Source organism: Pseudorasbora parva, chromosome 22 (assembly GCF_024679245.1).
Source record: "Pseudorasbora parva isolate DD20220531a chromosome 22, ASM2467924v1, whole genome shotgun sequence".
NCBI classification, from domain to species: Eukaryota; Metazoa; Chordata; class Actinopteri; order Cypriniformes; family Gobionidae; genus Pseudorasbora; species Pseudorasbora parva.
Genome location: NC_090193.1, coordinates 39,242,389 through 39,265,950, shown reverse-complemented (window position 1 = coordinate 39,265,950; position 23,562 = coordinate 39,242,389). Strand labels below are relative to the sequence as shown.

Sequence of the window (23,562 nt, the reverse complement as noted above, 5' to 3'; positions counted from 1 at the left end):
AAAAAAGTCTCTTCTGCTCAACAAGGTACAGTAAACAAATACAGTAAAAAAGTGAAATATTACAAGATTAAGTAAATATTTTCTATGTGAATATAGAGTAAAGTGTAATTTATTGCTGCATTTTTCAGGGTTTCATGATCCTTTAGAAATCATTCTGATGTGATGCACAAGAAACATTCATGATATCATCAACGCAAGTCTTTACATCACGTTTGATCAGTTTAATAAAAACATTAATTTCTCACAAAACCCAGATGTCTGGATATGAAGGTTTGTAAAGGAAGTGATGGAGGACCTGACATTCTCCAGCGATTATGTCCTGATTCATCAGTGATGAGCACCGCACTCGTCATTCGGAGGTCAAACTATTTCCATACGCAGGCTGGCTATACAATTTGGAAATACATACACAGAACAATGGCTGCATTGTGGGAAAACAAATCTGCAGCGGCGATGTCATATATCAAACCGCTGCCATTTATTCTGCAAAGAGCTGAGGAAGAGTCTCAGCCAATCAGACGAAGCACAAGTTCAAATGTCACACAAACTGACCTTTATATCAAATCACGAAGGAGCCACTCGCCGTCTGTCTGTGATGCGGACGCTGACGAACGTTTACTACATCATCCGTCACGAAGAAGTTCGCTGAATCTAAAACAAGACAAATCACCACAGCTTTGTGGGGTTACTCTCACTTTATGTGCTTTTGATTTTTTTCTTCACAAGGTCATTCCTGAGAACCGGATACTTTAGTTATACATGTAAACGAGAAAAGCAGCAAACAACAGAGTAAAATGTTTTTTCTTTCATCAAAGAACATCATTAGAACCTTTTTAATTGGTGGCTAATTTCCATCTCTGGTTTTCCCATCATCCAGAGATCAGGAAATGAAGTCCTCAGGGGGTCGTTATGAACTCACAGACCAGCATCACTGCAGGAGATCCAGAGCCGCTACATTTACTGAAGATGAAGCCATGCTAAAGCACACACCTGGGCCCGTATTTATCAAGCTTCTCAAAGTGCTATTTCAGTCTTAAAGGGGTACTTCAGCGCTGGAAAGATGAATCTGTATTTAAACTGGGTCATCAATGTAGTAGAAATGTGAAACTATTTTTGAATTTGGTGCCTTCTAGACTGAGAAAAGACAGACAATGTATTTTTGTCTCATGGGGATGAAAGACTACAATTCCCAGAATGCTTTGCTGCCCTGTGAGGCCATTCCCAAAGCCACCGCTACTGGATTACAGTGACTGAGTTGGAGAAGACACTACAATTAAATACTACACGTGTCTGTTCATTATAATGATCGAGTCGCCACGTGAGTCTCACAGCACTTACGCTGCAGGAGTCAGATTACATTTAACATCATAAATGAGTTGATGAGCTCGTGATGAGAGCTGAGGTAATCACGACCACACTCGCGGCATACATTCACAACGCGAGTTCAGTCTGGCGCGTTTCAGTTCATGCCTTTGAAAGCTTAACTTTCATAGAAATTAATTTGTGAAGTTAAAACACTTGCATTGCTCTCAGCATAGGTCCGTTTAAATGAGTGCCTGCAGCTGAGCTGAGCTGTGAGTGTGATCTCCATCCCCATGCGCGGGTTCAAAACATGAGGAAATAGCTCCCTCTGCTGGAGAAGCACGATCATTTGAATATACTCCAAGGCTTCTAGTGATACAAAGCCATATGCTAATCGCTGAAGTAACCCTTTAAGTGATAAGAATTCATGAAATTTACTCCCACTTTCAAACTTAAGTATAAAAGCAAGTTATCACATTTCTAAAAGCTAAGAATCCCTCTCTCTCTCCCAGTTATTTAAGACAGCTCGAGGGGTAGTGATGGGGAGTCGACTCTCTCTCGGTGTCGACTCTGTTGCCGTGTCCAAAATCGCTCGTTTACTGATTGTTTACTTAATCTCTCATCTAAAGTGCATGGCAGTTGCGTGCAATATAAGCAAGGAGTGAATGAAATACACTGATATGATACACCGCGTCAGAGAGCTGTCGCAGAAACTGTCACACATTTATTTGAGTGCTTACTTTAGAAATAGAAAACAATCACAGCGACTTTAGTTTGTAATTATAGGCTTCCTCCATGCTAGCTTTAGTTTAATTGATTGTATATATTATTGCAATAAATATAGATTTGGTTTCCCATGGTTAACGTCATTAAACTAACCATAAATCATAAGAATTCTGACATCAAGAAGAAACGCATCAATAGTGTGCATTATTGTATGTATAGTATCTTTAACTCACCTTTTAAGACAACGATCACGTGTCAATCATCTTTTTTCGTGACTTTTCCTATGTAAAATGATTGGCAATAGATACAGAAACATGATAGCCACAAAAGTCATCCACAAAAGACGGCCATGCTAAAAGTGTGCGGTTTTAATAAGAGGATTTTAGGACTTTGTGTCGGGGGAAATAATTTAAATATGTTTTTCTGATTTCTTACAGTTTTAATGTGAAGTAAATGGAGTCGATGTTTCGATTCCATAGACTCCCATAGTGGGAGTCGGGAAACGGAGTCGACTCCAAAAAACCCTGAACCGAACATCCCTATCGAGAGGTCTCTGACGCCGCATTCCCACGGGCGTAGGCGTTAACGCTTCCCATTTACTTTGAATGGGTGACATCATCCGTTGCCGAACTGAATTGTGGGTTCCGTCGCGGCGCTTCACTCGCGTTGCAAGCGGCAGAAGTTGAAGAATTCTCAACTTTTCAAGCGCCAGCGCAGGCGTCATCCAATCAGATCGCCGTATGCAAATATCCTCAGCAGACGCTAGCCAATTGCGTTCATTACAGCTCCGTGAACCATCCAGACCATAGACCGTTAAAAATCCAGACGCAGCTCCTGGACCACTACGTGATATTCTTCCCGCTGTCGGCGCTTTTTCAGAATTTAATGTACTTAACAGCTTCGTGCACCTGTGCAGTGCGCTGACAACAACTACACGGGCAATCGCACTCGCACATACAACCAAAAAAGGCGCTTTTTTGTGTTGTGTTTTGGTCCAAGCGGCAAGTTAATGTGATTGGCTGTTGTCACTATGACGATCGCGTCAGCACCCAGCTTCAGCCACGCCCTCCGTCAAGCGTTAACGCCTACGCCCCGTGTGAATGCGGCGTCAGTGGTTAGGAGTGTCCAGATGGGGCTTGGGATGGCACTGAGGAGACAGAGACGTGCGCAAATCTTTCAAGAGAGGAAGATTGAGTTTGAAATGTTTGACGACAAGCAGTTAATCAAACGGTATCGTTTGGACAAAGCAGGCATCATCTTTTTCAGTTAATGTTGGGCTTTTTAATAAAAAAAACTCTGTTTGACTAATTCAGAAAGCAGTAGCGATCGCTGCTTCCTCCTGCCAGTTCGGTTTTCTTTTGGAGTCCATGGTGGCTGATTATATAAAAAATCTAGGCTATATAGAGGCAGGTCAGTTAACAGCACACCAGTTTAAAAACTGTAATTAAGACATGATGGAAAACGCGATTATCTTTCATTTCCAATGTGTATATTATAATGTATTCTCTTAAAAACTCTTCATTGTCAAGTGTGTGTTGACTCCTCTTAGGAACTTCACCATTAAATGTGAATTTAACCATTAAATGGAGATGTTTTTTTCATGCCGCATGCGTTGCTGTTTCTGTGTGGAGTTAAAAGGGTCTAACTCTGTTCCACCGCATAACTATTGATGTGGCAAAAAAATAAAATAATGAGAATATACATATATATCCGAGTCCTGATTGGGAGGTAACGTCCGATTCCGATCGAGTCTGAAATTACGTGATCGGATCGGGACATCCCTACACTTGGTACACAAAAACAACTGCATAGCAACACCCTGGCAACAGGTTTTGCATGTTCAAGCATTAAAATCAATGCATTTATTTATGTAATCAATTACTGCATTTTTGTGCATATTTTGGTAGTATATTTATGTTGTTAAGATCCAGTAAACACAAACACATTAATGTACAGGACAGGCATTATCTATACCTAAGTTAAGGTAGTTTTATATATATATAGTGCATCCTGGGGCCATGTGTTCCTCAGGTAAGCCACGCGCACACATACCCGGCCATCCACGTGATGTAAAATAAAACGTGAAAGAAAACGTGAAAAAAAACGGTTCTCCACTGTTCCTCTTGGAGCACTTTTGATAGATACTGACCACTGCAGACCGGGAACAGCCCACAAGAGCTGCAGTTTTGGAGATGCTCTGACCCAGTCGTCTAGCCGTCACAATCTGGCCCTTGTCAAACTCGCTCAAATCCTTACGCTTGCCCATTTCTCCTGCTTCTAACACATCAACTTTGAGAACAAAATGGTCACTTGCTCCCTAATATATCCCACCCGCTAACAGGAGCCGTGATGAAGAGATCATCAGTGTTATTCACTTCACCGGCCATAATGTTATGCCTCATCGCAATATTATTTACATATATAGCCAATAGCCAACAATACATTTTTATGGGTCAAAATTATCCATTTTACTTTTATGCCAAAAATCATTAAATAAAGATCATATTCCATGAAGATATTTTTTTTCCCAACCATAAATATATATAAAATTATTATTAGTAGTAATATGCGTTGTTAATAATTAAGTCAACAAAAACACATTACGATTAACGTATAGCGTATTAACGTATAAATCAAATTATTTTCACCTAAAATCACATGGAGAAATAATAAAATATTTGAAACATAAATTGATATTTTATTATCATAACATTATCTTGCAGTGTGACATTTACATGACAATTTGGATATAAAATATTAATAATTGTAATTAAATCAGCATAAATTTGAAACTGGCTCGTAAAAACAGACCAAACCACCCAGGCAACCGCATAGTAACGCACTCTAAACACTTGGTACACCATAGCAACACCCTGGCAACAGACTTTTGCATGTGGGCAAGCACAAAAATCAATGCATTTATTAATGTAACCAATTATAGTTTTACAGAACCTTGTATATTTTGGTTCTTTGTTTGTGTTGCTAAGATCCAGCTTTCGACCTGAGACGACCCGTTGTACTGTACACTGACCTGAATACAGCACGGGTGGAGAAATACTGTGCAGTAATATTAGATCAGCAGACCTGCAGAATTCTGTAATATGATTGACCGATGCTTCTATAATGAGCCTGATACAACACACATCACGTCATACCTTTCACAATCTAATGAAGATGCCCAATTAGCACCAGAGCCCGTTGTGACCCCGTCCCCAAATCTGAGACATCAACATCTGATGTCGACATTTCAAATATTAGAAGTCACAGTAAAAAAAAAAAAATTGCCGAAAAACATACCGAATATCTTTTAGGTATTATAGAAGAAAAAAAGATGAGTCAGCAATAACGCTTCTTTCCGAGAAACCTAATTTACATTTGACCGCCAGATCACCGTCAATTTGGGTGTATCCTACCGGGACCGGCGTGACGCAGGACAGACTTCAGTAAAGTGAATAATCAGGTGTATAAAAGAGAGCGGTCAGGAGGAAGACGCACACACACACACACAGACGGGAACTGAGCGGAGGAAACTATCCTGCATCTGTACAGGTGTCAGCGGCGGACAGAGATCACACACACACACTCGACCGGACAGCGGAGAAAACATCCTGACTGTGAGTGCTTTACTAGTATTGGATCTTATGTAGTGTTAGATAAAAGCACTTTTAATATTTATAGTGGGTACACTTTAAAACATGCTGTGTTGTTTTAACCAGTGTGTGGGGCAAATATAGACAGATTAATGCTTTAAGTGAACCTTATTCGTCTATATTTGACTCTAACATGAGGTGAATATTTCAAACTACGGGGTTCAAAATTAAAAAATGCATTTGAACTGAAAAAAGCTCAAAGGTGCTTAAAATTAAAACTAGTTACAATTGCATTTATATCATTTTAATTTAAAATCTTAATGTTAAAAAAAAATATATAAAAAGCTCGTATTGCCGTTATTTATCGAGTTCCAGTTATGCAAAAAGGACAAATGTCTGATGAAGTGATATTTGGTTAAATGAACTTATTTGCTACGTCTATATTTGACCCAAACATGAGTTGAAACAACCTTTTATTCATAAATATTGTAAAATAAAGAGTTCGAAATTAGGAATGCATTTGAACTGAAAACCCTCTAAGGTGCTTGAAATAGCAACTAGTTACACATAAATAATTTTAATTAAAAATATTGCTCATATTGTCATTATTTATCGAGTGCCAGTTATGCAAAAAGGTCAAATGCTCTCGTTTGATGAACTGATATTAGATTAAATGAACAAACAACTCAGCATATGTTGCAGAGTTCAATAGTTTATTCACAAATATTTTATTCAAATTTAAGAAGACATCTGCACTGAAAAAAGCTCAAAGGTGCTCAATTGCAACTAGTTTCCAAATGCATTTTTCCTTGTTTTTTTATTTTTATATAACTTTAATTTTAAATCTTTATATTGAAATTAAGCTGCTGTTAATGCTGTTATTTATCAGGTGCTAGTTATAAAATTAAAATTTAACCCTGCAGCACTTCGCCAGTCCTGCGTCTCTCGGGTATATCTGTGGCAATAATACACTGTATGGGTCAAAATTATTATGTTCCATGAAGATATTTAGTAAATGTCCTACAGTAAATATATCAAAAATGTATTATTAGTAGTAATGTGCATTGCTAAGGACTTCATTTGGACAACTTTAAAGGAGATATTCTCAATATTTCGTTTTGTTTTTTTGACACAAAAATTGCCCTAACAATTCAATAGAAAGCTTATTTATATTTATTCAGCATCAGATGATGTTTACATTTCAATTTCAATAAAATTTACCCTCATGACTGGTTTTGTGGTCCACAAATCAAACCAAAAATAAAATAAAATAATATTATATATATATATATATATATATATATATATATATATATATATATATATATATATATATATATATATATATATATATATATATATATAAAATATTCAATAATATTATTTTGGTTATATTATATATATATTCTATATAAAAAGATAAAATCATGATAGCTCAAAATTAGTCATAAAATAAAATCTATATATCTACAATTTCTTTAAATATAAATAAATTCAAATTAAACCTTTTTGATTATCACTATTGGTTCTGTTTGCATGACGTTCATGCCAATTTTGTATTCAAAAAATGGTATTATTGTAACTAAATCACAATTTAACACATTTAAAAACAGACACACACACACACACACACACACACACATCCAGGGTCACAAATGCTCCCACCTGATGAATTGATATTTAATTGAAATTTAATTTAATAATATAATTATAGTTTAATTATAATATAATTTTTATTTTTTATTTTTATAAAAATGAATGTATAGTGTTTAGACAAACCCAATCAGGGTTAATTTAGTCCAATGGTTATATTTGTGCTAGTCATGCAACAGCCCAGACTCTACTGCGGTCTGATGATGTGAATATGAGTGTGATGTGCAGATGTGTGTGTGTGTGTGTGTGTGACCTGCAGCTCTGCAGAAGCCATGGGTTCCCCGAGCATGGGTCAGACGCTCCTCCTGATGGCCGTCTGTGGGCTCTTCTGCTGCCGAACTCTCGCCCTGCCGGCCATCTCCACATATCCTGACATCAGGTGAGACACAAACAGGGGTCGCTCTCATTATATCAAGATTCTTCCCATATATAATTATCATCTCAATATATTACTACAAGTTAATTAAAATAGTTTTTTTTTTTTAATTAAGTTTAAAGTAGAGTTTCTCATATTGTATTTATAAATTAAATCTAATTAATTTCATCTCTAAATATTATTGAAAACAATAATAGCTCATCAAGAATTTTAGGAGAAGACTCAGAGCAAACGGAGGTTGCAAAAAATATTTAATAAAAGGGTGCCAATAATTAAGGCCAATGTGTTTTGGAGAAGAGCATTTATTTCATTATGTGATTTACCCCCCATTTTTTATTATTTTACTTCAATGAAAGGTTATATTTTTGTGCATTTTTTGAATGATAGATCAAAAGGATAAACTATACACATTTATTTTTACAGCTATCTTTAATCATATTTACCAGAGGTGCCAATAATTCTGACCATCGCTGTATGCATTTCAGTAATGAAATCTGGTTATAAAATGTTTCAATGAGAGAGAGAGAAAAAGAAAAAATAATATAATATTGGCTTCATTGAAACATAATACTTTTTTCTTTTGAATTTTAAGAATGATTAAAACAATATAATCTTGGCTTTATTAAAAACATAATGCATCATTTTTTTCTTTTGGATTTGAGGAGAAATAGGACCTACACTGTAAAAAAAAAAAAGTGTTGGTTTTTGTTGGTTTAACTTAAAAAAGTGAGTAACCTGGTTGCCTTAAAATTTTGAGTCTATTGAAATTAAAAATTTGAGTTGATACAATGAAGGACATTTTTTTAATAAATAGAAACTCAAAATATTATTGTATCTGAACCACATAAAAAAATGTGATAAATCATGAAAATAGCACTATTTGGCTGCGTCATCACAAATAAAACACACAATTACCCAATATGCTTACATCTTTTAAAAATATTTTAATAAAGGTTGTCGAATCTCAAAAAATGTTCATTGTATTAACTCAAAATTTTAATTTCATTAAACTCAAAATTAAGGCAACCAGGAAACTTTTTTCCCAAAGATTTTTTACAGTGTAGACATTTCTATATTAGATTCACTCCTAAATGATATTCTAAATAACTATGCAAGACTAAGTTTCATATACATGTAAAACTCTTATTTTCAGTTATTTTTCTTTGCATCTTAATGTTATCCAGGCCAGGCGCTCTGGATGAAGATGGAGATGACGAATGGACACGAGACCCGGCGCTGCAGGATCTGGAGGCGTATAAACTCCTGTACGAACTCGCCAACACCGTCGAAAGGTGCGTGGATTGAGGCAGACAAAGTACACAACTTCATTACTTGAGTAAAAGTAACAGTACTACTGGTCTAATATTACTCCGTTACAAGTGAAAAGTGTAAAAATATATTTTTTTTTAAGTAAAAGTACAGAAGTATGTGTTTTCAAAAGTACTTAAGTATCAAAAGTAAATTTCCTTTTTTATGCCAATGCATTATTTTATTATTGTAGTATAAATGCACATTATGCCATCATGGTTTAAGCCAGTCAGTGATGCTCCATCTGACACACTAGCATACGACTAACTTAAACTCATTTAAATACTTGTAGAAAAGTTACAAAGCTCTTTATAAAGCTGCTGTCACTTTAAGGCCGAATGCACGGATCCAATACACTGATACACATCTGATATTCTCACACTGTTCACCTTCACTGAAGACAGAATCAACTTTGTTTATATGAATACTCCACAAAATGAGCATTTGGACATCCGTCTTCCTCCATTTTGCTCTAAACTATAAATCAGTGTTTAATAAATGCTGTGAAATCATTGAACTTCACGAGACTCTACAAGAGTGATTCCTGAAAGGCTTTCTGCAAAAACCCAAACACCTTTTAAAGAAGAAAAAAATTATCCGCTGACTTTCAAAGCTGCGACAGAAACGACTTTCGACTTCGAGGACCTTGATAGAAATGTAGTGGAGGAAAAAGGACGATATTTGTCTTTCAGATGTAGTGAAGTTAAAGTCAGAAGTTTACAGAAAAAATAATACTCCAGTAAAGTACAGATACTCAAAAAGTGTCCTTAAGTACAGTACTCGAGTAAATGTGCTGAGTTACTGTCCAGCTCTGGCGTGGAATCAGCAGCGGCTTCATTTACTCGCTCGTAAAATATTACAGAGCCATTTCCAGAGGAAAGACTGAAGCTGTAAATGTGATGATCATGAACATCTTTAATGGGACAAACAACTTTGAGTTTACGAGGCAGCACTGAAGACCATCTTAGACTCCAATAAAGAGTGTTTAAAAAAAATCTGTATTGCTTTTAGACCATCCAGACACGCTGACGGGCTGTTCACGAGCGGATACAGCAAACTGCTCGGACAACTGTCCGCAAAAGAATATCTGGAGTCTTTACTGGCAAAGAGAGTCAGGTAAGGGGAGCATGCATGTCATATAATACAAGCATTATGGATGTGCTAAGCATCACAAGGTAATGTGGCATCTGTTGTGACGCTGATTGAATGAAGCTGTAAATAATGAGCCGGTGTGTGTGCTGTAGTGATGAGCTGGGTGTGGAGCAGATGCCTGTGAAACGCCATTCAGACGCCGTCTTCACCGACAACTACAGCCGCTACCGCAAACAGATGGCGGCCAAGAAATACCTCAACTCAGTTCTGGCCGGGAAAAGGAGGTACGACTCAAACGGGAGGCAAGCGTCACTATTACTAGAGCAAAAAATAAATATATCAGGCACAGACATACACTGAGGGACTTTTTTTCCTTCTGAACAGGGGTAAATATCGACTCTAGGATAATATTGTAATTGTTGTTTTAACAATGTACAATCTGACATAGTCGAGTATTTGCTTCACTCTGCAAAAACCAAACATGCCAAACATACCTCATGGCAAATCATTGACTGTAAAAACGGGACGGTTTAACCCAGTGAATGGGTCATTTTAACCCAGAGTTTTTCAGATACATTTGTTATTTTTTGTATTATTTGTGCATTTGTAACAGTAGGTTAAATGCATTTATGTCCCTCTGAGCTGCATTAAAGAGTCTGTGTAAATTAGTCTAAATATCGAGATATTTTAAGCCAATATCGCACAACCCTACATCTAAATGCATATTGTTTTTCATTATTAAAAGTATATTATCTCTCATGATCTCTGGTTTAGATGATGCACTCGTGCTCAAATGCTGACTGTGCTTTTCAACATGTAAGTACACCGTTCATACAAACAACATGCTACAGTAGCATAGCTTTTTTTAACGCTTAAATCAAATGATATGTGTTTCTTTTCTGTAGGTGAGACTGACAGCACAGCTTCAAGACTTCGCCATCATTATATATATTCAAGCTTTACACAATCTATTATGGGCTGAGAGTGAATTAACGGCACTAAACACGACACGGACTGAAGGAAGCACGTCTGACGCCCGTGTCCTCGCGTGAATGACGCGTCCGGTTTGTTGTTGACTGGAATAATGCTGTTGTGTCTATAGAAATCTATTTTGACTGCAGTCATTCTTGATAACTCAAATCTAACCAATAAAAATGATCACGTTTGTAAAAACAATTTTATCTGCCATTGTGGTTCCTTCACTCTGCTTCACAATGTCATGAAATACACACGGGAAAAAAAAATATATATAAAGTATACACACTTACCTAAAGGATTATTAGGAACACCTGTTCAATTTCTCTTTAATGCAATTATCTAATCAACCAATCACATGGCAGTTGCTTCAATGCATTTAGGGGTGTGGTCCTGGTCAAGACAATCTCCTGAACTCCAAACTGAATGTCAGAATGGGAAAGAAAGGTGATTTAAGCCGTTTTGATCGTGGCATGGTTGTTGGTGCCAGACGGGCCGGTCTGAGTATTTCACAATCTGCTCAGTTACTGGGATTTTCACACACACCCATTTCTAGGGTTTACAAAGAATGGTGTGAAAAGGGAAACACATCCAGTATGAAGCAGTCCTGTGGGAGAAAATGCCTTGTTGATGCTCGAGGTCAGAGGAGAATGGGCCGACTGATTCAAGCTGATAGAAGAGCAACTTTGACTGAAATAACCACTCGTTACAACCGAGGTATGCAGCAAAGCATTTGTGAAGCCACAACACACACAACCTTGAGGCGGTTGGGCTACAACAGCAGAAGACCCCACCGGGTACCACTCATCTCCACTACAAATAGGAAAAAGAGGTCGACAATTTGCACAAGCTCACCAAAATTGGACAGTTGAAGACTGGAAAAATGTTGCTGGTCTGATGAGTCTCGATTTCTGTTGAGACATTCAGATGGTAGAGGCAGAATTTGGCGTAAACAGAATGAGAACATGGATCCATCATGCCTTGTTACCACTGTGCAGGCTGGTGGTGGTGGTGTAATGGTGTGGGGGATGTTTTCTTGGCACACTTTAGGCCCCTTAGTGCCAATTGGGCATCGTTTAAATGCCACGGCCTACCTGAGCATTGTTTCTGACCATGTCCATCCCTTTATGACCACCATGTACCCATCCTCTGATGGCTACTTCCAGCAGGATAATGCACCTTGTCACAAAGCTCGAATCATTTCAAATTGGTTTCTTGAACATGACAATGAGTTGACTGTACTAAAATGGCCGCCACAGTCCCCAGATCTCAACCCAATAGAGCATCTTTGGAATGTGGTGGAACAGGAGCTTCCTGCACTTTAAATAAGCAAATGATGCTCTAAATTAGGGCTGGGCGATATGGAGCAAAAAATATATCTCTATATCTTTACAGGAAAAATAACCCCCTAAAAACTACAGCAAACTACAGTCTTTTTTAATTGTAGGAACAAAATGCTTTTGCGACATTTAAAAAAAATAAGTAAAACTCCCTGATTACATAGATAATAATAATTTAACTGTAAAATAAAAGAACATGGCCTTCTTTTCATTCATTTCATGCTTTCAAAAGATCAAAAATCAAAGACTCCCTTTTTTACAGTTAAAGTAAACATTTTGCAGAAAGATGACTGAGATATAAATAAAATGATTTTGTCATAACACCACTTCCTGTTAAATTTGTATCAAAATTCAAACAGTAGGGCTAGATGTCGCGCTCTTACTAAAGCGTGACTGAGCGCCTCATCATGTGGATCATGTACACATGAGGCGAGCTTCCCTTCTTTTCCCGTTACAGAACGAAATATGAATGTCAGAAGGTAGGCTATATGATACAGTACAACTTACAGAAGAGCACTGTGTCTCAGGACACCCGGGATGAAGCATTTTTCCCTCTTGGTTATAACAGACCTATTCACCATAATCCCATGATGAAGATGACAAAATAATAATAACGATATTGCAGTCATTTTTTAAATGTTTTCAAATAATATGCGATCATTTTGACCTTTTAACCGAAAACTATGCGATCAGTTAGACACAAATCACAAACTGACATGATTGCGACTGCGCGCGTCTCACACCAATTGAGAATGAGGACATACGTCATGGTAGCTTGCGTATTTGGGCCCGTCCACCATTTTGGGATTGACGCTATCGGTTGCCAGGGGCAACACTGTAAGAGCGATACAGAGATCGGAGCAGGAAAGACGGCTCGAGGAATTATCACGTCGTTTAACGGAGAAATTTTAAAATGGAAAATAAAAAGAAAGTGAGGTTAACTACAGGGAGAAATTGCTACCAGCACCAGGCAGAGGTATTTAGAGGAGCTGGATGATATCAAAAATGTCAATCTATACGAGTTCCCTGCAGCAGAATGGAACAGAGACCTAACGTTAGACGCTTTAACTTACTACCTTGCACGTTCCTGAAATGTTTCTATATATTTTTTGTGCATTCTGAATAATAAATAAATATATCTCCCCACTATCCTGCAACAGTCTAGTGCTCGTCCTCTCATTAACAGTGTTTTTCTCATACTGACCATATTTTACACCTGATGACAAGTTAACATTCCTAAATGTATTTAACTAATAAAAAGAAACGCTTGTGCGCGCTGGTGCTTTAGTACATACATGTAATGTTAGAGGAAAATGACAGTCACTAGCTATAGGCCTAAGTTACTTTGAATATTAATCATTTTGGCATTAACATGTAAATTACATAGAACAAAAGTGACAATGATAGTTGAATAGTTTTCAAAATGTTTAATACAAATTAATAAAGGATCGTGTTCATCAGATGTCAACACACTCCAGCATTGCGGCGCTAGGAAGACAATGACTGACACCCTGTGGTGAAATAATGGCGTATGTTTACCAGCAGCTGCTTTCTCGGATCGGCTGGGGTGGATTAAAACTTCATGTTCCATTGAGTTTGGAAAATTATGTACATGGTAATCATCAGAATCTCTCTTCTCCAGTCTCTGTCCGAATCCAATACCTGGCGGACCATCCTCCCAAAATGGCGGAAGGGGGCGGGGCGCGGTGTCGTGACGACATCTCATTCTCAATCCCTGACTGTGGGTGAAACTTGCGATTTGAACTATGATGCACATTAATATTTCTTTATACATTTTAGCAAGCAGTTGTGTTAGAAGGGAAATCATGGTCTCTAAACTAAGTCTTAAACAACGCACACGCCGCCGTGTTCAATGAGACAACACGCGAGGGGAGGGGGAACAAAAGCAACGAGGCGGGTGAGCACAGCACAGAGAAGGCAAACAAGCAAAGTGCCGGAATCAGAATTAAATATAAACAATATGTTGTTATATACGATATGTCAAAATCCATATCGAGTTTAAAAAATATCGAAATATCTCGATATTTAAAATATATCGCCCACCCCTACTCTAAATGAACCGAAAAAACAAAGGGAGGGGCTTTCAGACTCTGATGCTGAATGACAAAACATCCTGATAAAACTCATAGGCTGAGTCATCCCAACTATATAGCAGACGAAAAACTGTATGTGACAAAAGAAGTCCCCAGATGACCAATACTACTCCCAGTGGGATTCTGGAGCATGCATCGATGGACACTTTACTATCCAATGAGGCCACAGGAGAGCATAAGTGAAGTGACAGTAGGTCACATGATAATACGCTTGCCATATAGTGCATAAGTGGATTTAAACAGCATATCAGCAACTTCCTCCAGTCCGCAAAAGGAAGAGCCACGTTTCCTGTAGTGCCACACGTCTGCGAATCCATTGGATGCAATCATTTCAGCCCGAATGCCATTACAATCAGGTGTAGCTGATGCTTTATCTGTGTTTGCTCCAGTCATACAGACACCGGTCAGTCTGTGCATCTAACGGTGAGCGGACGAAAAGCAGGACGTCCTCTCATCTCACACTGACCTTTGACCCCGCAGTGATTAGACTGTGGTCAGCTCTCGCTCATTGAGAGCATTCCTGCAGATAAGAGCTGATGGTCTTTGAACAGCATTCAAACACACACACACACACAGCGGTTGCAGGTAGGGCTGCTTTCAGTTTATACTCCGTATATTAGTGTGCATTTCATGTTTTGAGTCTAAAGTGAACAGAATATTCTGGCCAAGTTTAGTAGGTTGATGACTGATGCAATACCAAGCATTTTCTATATATTTATTTAAGCATTTAATAACCAGTGAAATGTAAAATGCAATATTTGTCGGCTCAAACTGATTGCTGTCTTTACATAAAACACACGGATGTCAAATAGTTACATTTATTAATGCTGAGACTAGACAGGCCTATAATACAATATTGAAGTGTATCGGTAACACTTTATAATAAGGTGTCATTGTTAACATTAACTAACAATGAGCAATACATAGGTTACAGAATTTATTCATCTTTGTCATTGTTACTGTAAATAATGACTGTAAAGTAACCTAGTTGCCTTAAAATTAAGTTAAATTGACATAAAAAAGAATTTTTTTGAGTTAATACAATGAATGAGATTAGTTTAATCGACAAAAACTTTAAAATATTAGGTTATCTGAACTTCATAAATTACAAGACAAAAGAAAAATGGTCATAAATCATTTTTTTCACAGTGAGTGCATTAGCTAATGTTAACAAATACAACTGATTTAAATAATGTATTAGTAAATTTAGATTAATAAATGTGTGTACTATAATTATGTATATATAAATACACACATGCATGTTTTTATTTAGTATATTTATATTATTTAAAAATTTATTATTATTAGATAATTATTAAATATATATACAGTATACATACATACATATACATATATATATACATACACACACACATATACACATATTCAAATATATTATTATAATATATGTATTCAAATATACATCATAATTATGTTATCTGAACCACAAAAATTATTTAAAGCTACACTGTGTAACTTTTTTAGTTTATTCTTCGCTAAAAACACTTAGTTCTTTCATAAATATATGTGCTCATTAATGTATATTTACTTCTTTCAAGTAATAAAGTATTCTGGTAAGTTTATAATATGCCATTGAAAACACATACGGGTGAGGGGTTCGAATGCCGGTCGCCATGTTGCTCCTCCATCTTGAAAGTACAGTAGCCAAAGAGGGACATACCCGTAAATACAAGCTTTGCCTTTCGCGTTTTAACACTCGATGGCACCGTGTCGAATGTGAAGAGGGGGATTGCCATGTTAATCTTGGAACGAAATCAGAATTGAGAGGAACAGAAACTAATATTCACTGAATGGTCATATACCTTTACACAGCTAGATGGGGGGAAAACATCACAAAATTGTCGTCATAAATCAAAAAATATATTTTTTACAGTGAGCGCATTAATTAATGTTACCAAATACAGCTATTGATTTAAAAAATGTACTAGTAAATGTTCAAATTAACATTAAGATTAATTAACACACACACACACAAATACACACACGTATTTGTGTGTGTGTGTGAGTGTGTGTTTGTGTGTAATGTATGCATGTATATATATATATATACACACACATACATACACACAAACACACACACACACACACACACATAAATTATATTACTAATTATATATCACAGTATTATGTAAACACTTATCTTGGATGCGATTAATCATCATTATTAATTGGTTTACTTTTATCAACTTTGTTTTGAGTGAATATTAAGCTTATGTTAAAAATGTAAAATTAAGTAAGAAGTAGAAAAGGACGAATATCCAGGAGGTGGAAAAGCAATCATGGGTTTATCATTGCTGAATACAGGATATTTGATCATGATATTCCACAACAGAACAAAATTAAGGTCTAATTAATTTGGCATAAATTATTAATCAATCAGACTGATAATCTCAGCGTTTATGGGCGGTTAATGATTCTCCACACTATCAGATTTACTAACAGCATTGCATCAGAGGCTCTCGCTCAGTCTTATTGATTTAAATGCTTTGCTTTTTAAGTGAAATCCTTCCTTTCCCTCATAGTTTGAGACTTGATGTTTCAGTAAATATTGATTTTACTAAAGTTAAACCTGTTCACAAGGCTGGTGGGGTGTCATCACAGATGGCAGTTTCTTTAAGAGAGCAGCAAAAATTTGACATTGGCGTGACAAAAAAAAAAGGCATGAACGTGCACGCATTAAACATTGCATAACAGTGACGCGCACTTCAGAGAGCAGACGTCTAACTGGAAACTGAAGTTTGACAGATCAACACAAATCTTTCTTGAAGCTCTGAACAACAGGAAAGGTAAAAGCTGAGAACTTTTTGACGGATTTTGTTTTGTAAAAGGAAGTTATTACATTTAGCTGTCATTTCACAAATGATCTTCTGCCAATGAGGAAATATTTAATCACTCTAATTGGGTTGTTTTAGCCCAGCCATTGGGATGTTTTAAAGGTGGGGTAAGTGTTATTTCAAAACCATTTCAAGGCCGAGTCTAATAACAAACTTGTCGCCAATCAGCAGTAAGGGGTGTGTCTAATAATGACGTGAGAAGAGAGCGTCATTATTGTCATTATTAAAAAAAACACAACACACACAACGGACACTAGCCGAGAACTAACATATGCTGCTTTTGCTTGAATATGCTCGTGTGTCATGTTCGCTTGTTTGTCCATTTGTGATCATATTGTGGCTCACTTCAGCGATGATAAAGACTCGTTCATTTCCACACCGTATGGAGCATCTAAATCTCCTCACTGTGTGTCAGCACAAACGCTGCTGATCACAAACGCTGAACGAGTCAGATCACATTCATCATGATCAATGAGCTGAATGAGCTCTCGTAATGAGAGCCGAGGTAAACGCGTCCGCGCTCGCGGCAGTCGTTCTCAGCGCGTGTTCAGTCTGGCTTGTTTTCAGTTCATGCCTTTGGAAGCTTAACTTTCAAAGGAATTAATTTGAGAAGTTAAAACACTTACATTGCTCAGCATAGCTCCATTTACATGAATGCCTGAAGCCCCGTTCACACCGCCAGCGATATGCAGCAATATTCATTTCAATGGAGCGCTGGTGACTTCAGGCGACACGAGCGGCAGTGACCGTTGCCGACAGAATGTGGGAGTGTCAAGCGACGAGACACGCGACAAAAGTTCATAAATTTCAACTTTCTGCAAATGAGAAGCGATTTTCGCGACAACCAATAGGAGTGAAGTCAGTGGAGTGCACGTGATCCGTCTGCTTTACTACTGCGGTGTCCGGAGGAGTTGTTGATATTAGCTTTTAGCAAGTCCCCTGTTCTTTACGATATGTCTCTGTGTAGCCTACATACAGAGACACATTTAAAAAAATGATGCATGGAAATGACGTTTCACGTGGAAAAACGTGAAAAATTGTGGGGATATAAAGTAAGTTTTGACTAAACTGCATGCAATATGGTCTACCTATTACAGTACAGTGTGTATGTATTCTAATAACTTGCTCTGTTCTGCAAAACACTAGTGATAAAAACGGTACTATTTAATGACGTTTATATGCAACCCGTAGTGGGAACGCCCACTAGCGACATGAATCTCTGGCGCTGGCGACATGCGGTGACAAAATCGCTGGCGGTGTGAACGGGGCCTAAAGTTACGTTCACACCAAACGCGAATTGAGCGTCAAAATCGCGTCTACCGCGTCTAGTTTGACGCGTGAACATTTTGAATCCATTCACGCGTCCGCAGGTAATTGGACGTGCGTAGCATTTGAAGCGAAATAGATGTGCGTTAAAGGCACTCCAGGTGAAATATATTAAGCATTAAGAGCCACACATGTGGTTCAGCCAACGCACTACCTGGATTATCTTCACTGCATGTATATTTAAATAAATTATAAAGTAATGAAACTTCACTTTGCCCAAGTCAAAATGATTTGGTAGGCAACAATAGATTAAAGGACAACTCCGGTGAGAAATGAACCTAGGGGTAATTAACAGATGGTTACCGAGTAGATCGTTCTCTGGGATGCGTTTTCATGAAAATCGAATGTAAAGAGTTTTATCTTTAAAAACAGATTAGCTTATAACACTAGTCTATGGGGCACAGGGTAGACACAGGGTGGTAAAATTAAATCGCTAGTTAATACCACTAACAAAGCTCAAAATAGCCTCACCCTAACACTGTAGCATAATGAGGGTCCCTACATGCAAACCGAAGCATTGAGAACTTTGTAAGAGTACAAACAGTTTAATAAGAAGAACCTTTATAAACATAGTGCATTACACGTTCACGGACAGGCACCATCTTGAAAACAGTCACAACGAATCGATCCACGAGCGCTGTTCTAAGTGAGCTGGTCGATAGGAATTAAGTTTGTGAAATGTAATAACATGGACATTTTTATTAGTATTTATTTATTTTCTCTGATGTGTTCAGTGTTTTCTTCCAGAAACAACGGACCAAAGTTCTCAGTGCTTCGGTTTGCATGTAGGGACCCTCATTATGCTACCGTGTTAGTGTAGGGCTATTTTGAGCCTTGTTAGTGGTATTAACTAGCGATTTAATTTTACCACCCTGTGTCTACCCTGTGCCCCATAGACTAGTGTTATAAGCTAATCTGTTTTTAAAGATAAAACTCTTAACATTCGATTTCGATGAAAACGCATCCCAGAGAACGATCTACACTGTAACCATCTGTTAATTACCCCTAGATTCATTTCTCACCGGAGTTGTCCTTTAATTGGACCAAAGATCGCCCATTAGATGTACACAAGACGAAGTATATGTCATGTTTAACCTCTACATAGACATCCGAGCCAGCGGCAAACGCCAGAAGGACTGGCCGAGGAAAGGCTGCTCTCGCCGGGGTTAACGAGCGCTGAGCGCCCGGAGATCGCCTGGAGCTCACAACTCCAAAAACGCAAGATTGTTCTTTTTAAATAGGCACTGTCTTTATAGGTAAACCACATAATTTAGCTTTAAACAACTACATTATCAACTGAAAAGCATTAAAACTACATTTGGTGACAAAATATCAGTATTTTTTAAATTATATGCAGGGTTTATCACGTCACTTAACCGCGTGACAGCAGCAAGCAGGCTCCTCATTGGTTGACGCGGCGCGAATTGACGCCAAAGTTCAAATTTTTCCACTTGGGCGTAGACGCGAATTCGCTTCAAACGCGTGAATGCACAAAAAGCACCACTTGCGCGTAACGCTCAATTCGCTTCAAATTCGCGTTATTCGCGGGAACTGGACGCGCGAATGAGCCGGGATCGCATCCATCGCGCCGCCCGAAACGCGTCTATCGCGCCGCAGGACCTCCAGACGCGCATCAACGCGCCTTTCCATTGACTTAACATGGAAATCATTCGACCCAGACGCTCTATTCGCACTTGGTGTGAACGTACCTTGAGGCGGAGTTGAAAACGTGGAAGTAGCTCCCTCTGCTGGCTGTAGTCTTTAGCCTCTGGACAAAAATTCCTCCGATGACGCAAATTGACGATATTTACCTAATTTTTCCAGAAATAAAATGCATAAATCTCATGTTTCAGGGGATATGGTACGATCATTCGAATATACTCGAGTCCAGGGTTTCTACTGATACAAAGCCATATGCTAATCGCTGAAGTAACCCTTTAATTTATTGACCCATTTGCAAGGGGAAAACAAAACAGACCACAAAAATAACAGGCAGTTGAATTGCCGAGTAATGAACTGAGTCGAGGCGAAATCCAAGGGGCAGTCAGGATACAAACCAGGAGACAGTTCAGTGATGCAACAATCCCTAAGGAAAGTTAAAAAGGAGGATGGGCCAGGCAAGGGTCAAAACCAGAGGGAAAGCAAAGTCCCAGAAGAAGAGCACAGGTAACAGTCCAAAACAAGCAGAAAATCATTAACCATGTAAAAGATCCACAACAGGTCTGCATACGGGAACTGGGAAGAAAAACAAGATTAAATAACCAAACAGGGCATGTAAACTTGGCACGACTAACAGGAAAGTATTTTGGACAGTTGTGAAATGGACCATGACCAAGACACACTGACAGAAGCATAAGTAGTGGAGGAATCAATGCAAAAATGAGACGGGTGTGTGTGGGAAAACCTGGAGCACTAATTAGAATGAGATTAAAAATGCAAATCGCTCATAAGCCCAAGGAAGAAGAAGAAAAATTAGAATGAGGTGCAGCTGTGATGACAGAGTGATTAAAACTGACACCCTATGACACACACACACACACACACAAACACACAAACACAAACACACACACACAGAAAGTCTGATGATCAAACCAGAGTCCTGACACAAGTAGGACAATGTCCGATTTTATTGACTGGGTTATTTGAGACGGTTATTTTGTTTCCTTTTCAAGACATTCATGCATCATAATCTGGTAGTCATATGTTCATATTTGCATAGACATCTCATGCTTGTGTCAAAGTTAAATTTCGTAACAGCCTTAAAATATAGTTTCATACAGCCCCCCGCTCAAAGCCCACGGTTAATCGAGTACTCGTTTTTGAGACATATCGATGATCGAGATGAAAAATTGACAAAAATTCCCATTCCTACTCTGGGTTAAAACAACCCAATCTCTGGGTAAAAACAACCCAATATCTGGGCTAAAACAAACCAACCTCTGGGCTAAAACCACCCAACCTCTGGGCTAAAACCACCCAACCTCTGGGTTAAAACAACCCAATCTCTGGGTAAAAACAACCCAATATCTGGGCTAAAACCACCCAACCTCTGGGTTAAAACAACCCAATTTCGGCGCTAAAACCACCCAATCTCTGGACAAACCAATCTCGGGGCTAAAACCACCCAATCTCTGGGTAAAAACAACCCAATCTCTGGGCTAAAACAAACTAATCTCTGGGCTAAAACAAACCAACCACTGGGCTAAAACAACCCAATCTCTGGGCTAAAACAACCCAATCTGGGCTAAAAGAACCCAACCTCTGGGTTAAAACAACCAATCCTCTGGGTAAAAACCACCCAATCTCTGGGCTAAAACAACTCAATCGCTAGGTTAAAACAACCCACACAACGCTTTGGTAGCATTAGCATAAAACACTTGCTGAATGAGGACAGAAATATAAAACATTTAATATAAATCTGTTCTCAAACTGAGTACACGCTCCACTCGTCACCTAGAATGTAAACCCGAACTCTTAAACCCTAAACAGAAACTCTTCTAAACTGGCATAACTAAACATTAAACACTACTTAACCTCACACAACATTAATCTTACACAAAAAAACATAATATAACGCTTAATTTCAGTTTCAGTATCATGCATGGCAAAGCATGCTGGGAAATGGAAATCCCAGCCCAGCTTCAGTTAAATTTAAGTTTGCCTAAATTAAAAGAAACAAGTTCATACAACTCAAAACGATGAGAAAATTCTGACTACGTAAAATGTGTCAGTTTTGAGAACTCAAAAGAAAAAGAAAGTTTATAAATACTCATAAAAGTCCATTTGTTTGATCCAATGTGTTTAATTTAATTTGGCTCAACTCAAACCAATTGATTATTTGTGAGCGTTAGTTTTTACAGTGTAAAAAAAAATAAAAAAAATATTTTGAAATATTTGTACAACTCTTACGTGATGATAGAATATCAGCCAGGCCGACTAATCAATCAAACATCATAGAGGACGTGTTCTTTAATATCTCATTTGCCACCAAAACACAATATTATGGTTATATTGGCAATAACTCTTATTTGTCAATATCCCAGTAGATTACGGTGTTGTTTATAGAAGCGAGTCAATGGAGGAAACCATCCATCGACACACTGAGATCCGCGGCTCTATTCGAGAGTGTTTTAGCTGTGTTTACACACCGTTCGTCAGGCCGCTGACAGTGCAGAAGAGACTATCTTACATTCACATGCTTCCTAAACTCAACAGACAAACACACACACACACACACTCCAGCTGTGTTTTGTTTGCTGTATTTGTTCACGGGTTCATTGTCTTCCCGCATGAGCGTAAATTATGTGTGTCAGATGTGGATTTAAGAGAAGCAACTGAGATATTACTGAGATTGGGCCAGAACACTTGAATGGGTTTGAGACTCAGTGAAGTATTAATATGCAGATATATACGTGACTTGGAGAATGAGTCAAATGATAATCTGAAACCTGGGCTGGGTGGAGGATTTTAATGATTGTGTATTCAGGGTTATAAATAGCAAACGGGCATATCTTTTGAATGCATATCTTCCTGGCTTTATTGGTGGTGTTCGTGAAGACAAAGATTACTGTAACAGTGATTTGACCAACCCTATGGAAAAGGTATGTGATCCACTTGTAGAATCTGTGAAAAAACTGCAACTAAATATAATGGGTCATACCAAAGGCATGCTATTTTGTTTATAATAACTGTACAGTGAAAAAAAAAAGATTTTTTTTTACTGCTTTTTTACTTTTACTTTTACATTTACATTTATGCATTTGGCAGACGCTTTTATCCAAAGCGACTTACGTTGCATTCAAGGCACACATTTAACATTTTTGTCAATTCTTGCTTGCCTTGGGAATCGAACCCATGACCTTGGCGTTGCTAGATTTAATATTTGATTATAAATTATAAAGATTT

At 37.8% G+C, this 23,562-nt stretch overlaps 2 protein-coding genes across 6 annotated transcripts in view; one reads left to right on the top strand and one right to left on the bottom strand.

Moving 5' to 3' along the window:
• acyp2 (acylphosphatase 2, muscle type) overlaps nt 1–23,562 on the bottom strand; it is a 220,363-nt gene that overhangs the window by 154,858 nt on the left and 41,943 nt on the right. For 3 of the 5 annotated variants that reach the window (XM_067432416.1, XM_067432413.1, XM_067432415.1), the window contains exon 2: nt 7,525–7,640. In XM_067432416.1, coding sequence (XP_067288517.1) covers nt 7,525–7,637 — 113 coding nt within the window. In that variant the 5' untranslated portion in view covers nt 7,638–7,640. Of the gene's footprint in view, nt 1–7,524; nt 7,643–20,366; nt 22,411–23,562 lie in introns of those variants that run through there. The other 2 variants (XM_067432414.1, XM_067432418.1) reach the window with 2 other exon arrangements.
• Nucleotides 17,112–23,562, top strand: part of slc29a1b (solute carrier family 29 member 1b) — a 37,776-nt gene continuing 31,325 nt past the window's right edge. The window contains exon 1 of the mRNA XM_067432409.1: nt 17,112–17,283. The gene's annotated coding sequence lies outside the window, so the exon portion shown is untranslated. The remainder of the gene's footprint in view (nt 17,284–23,562) is intronic.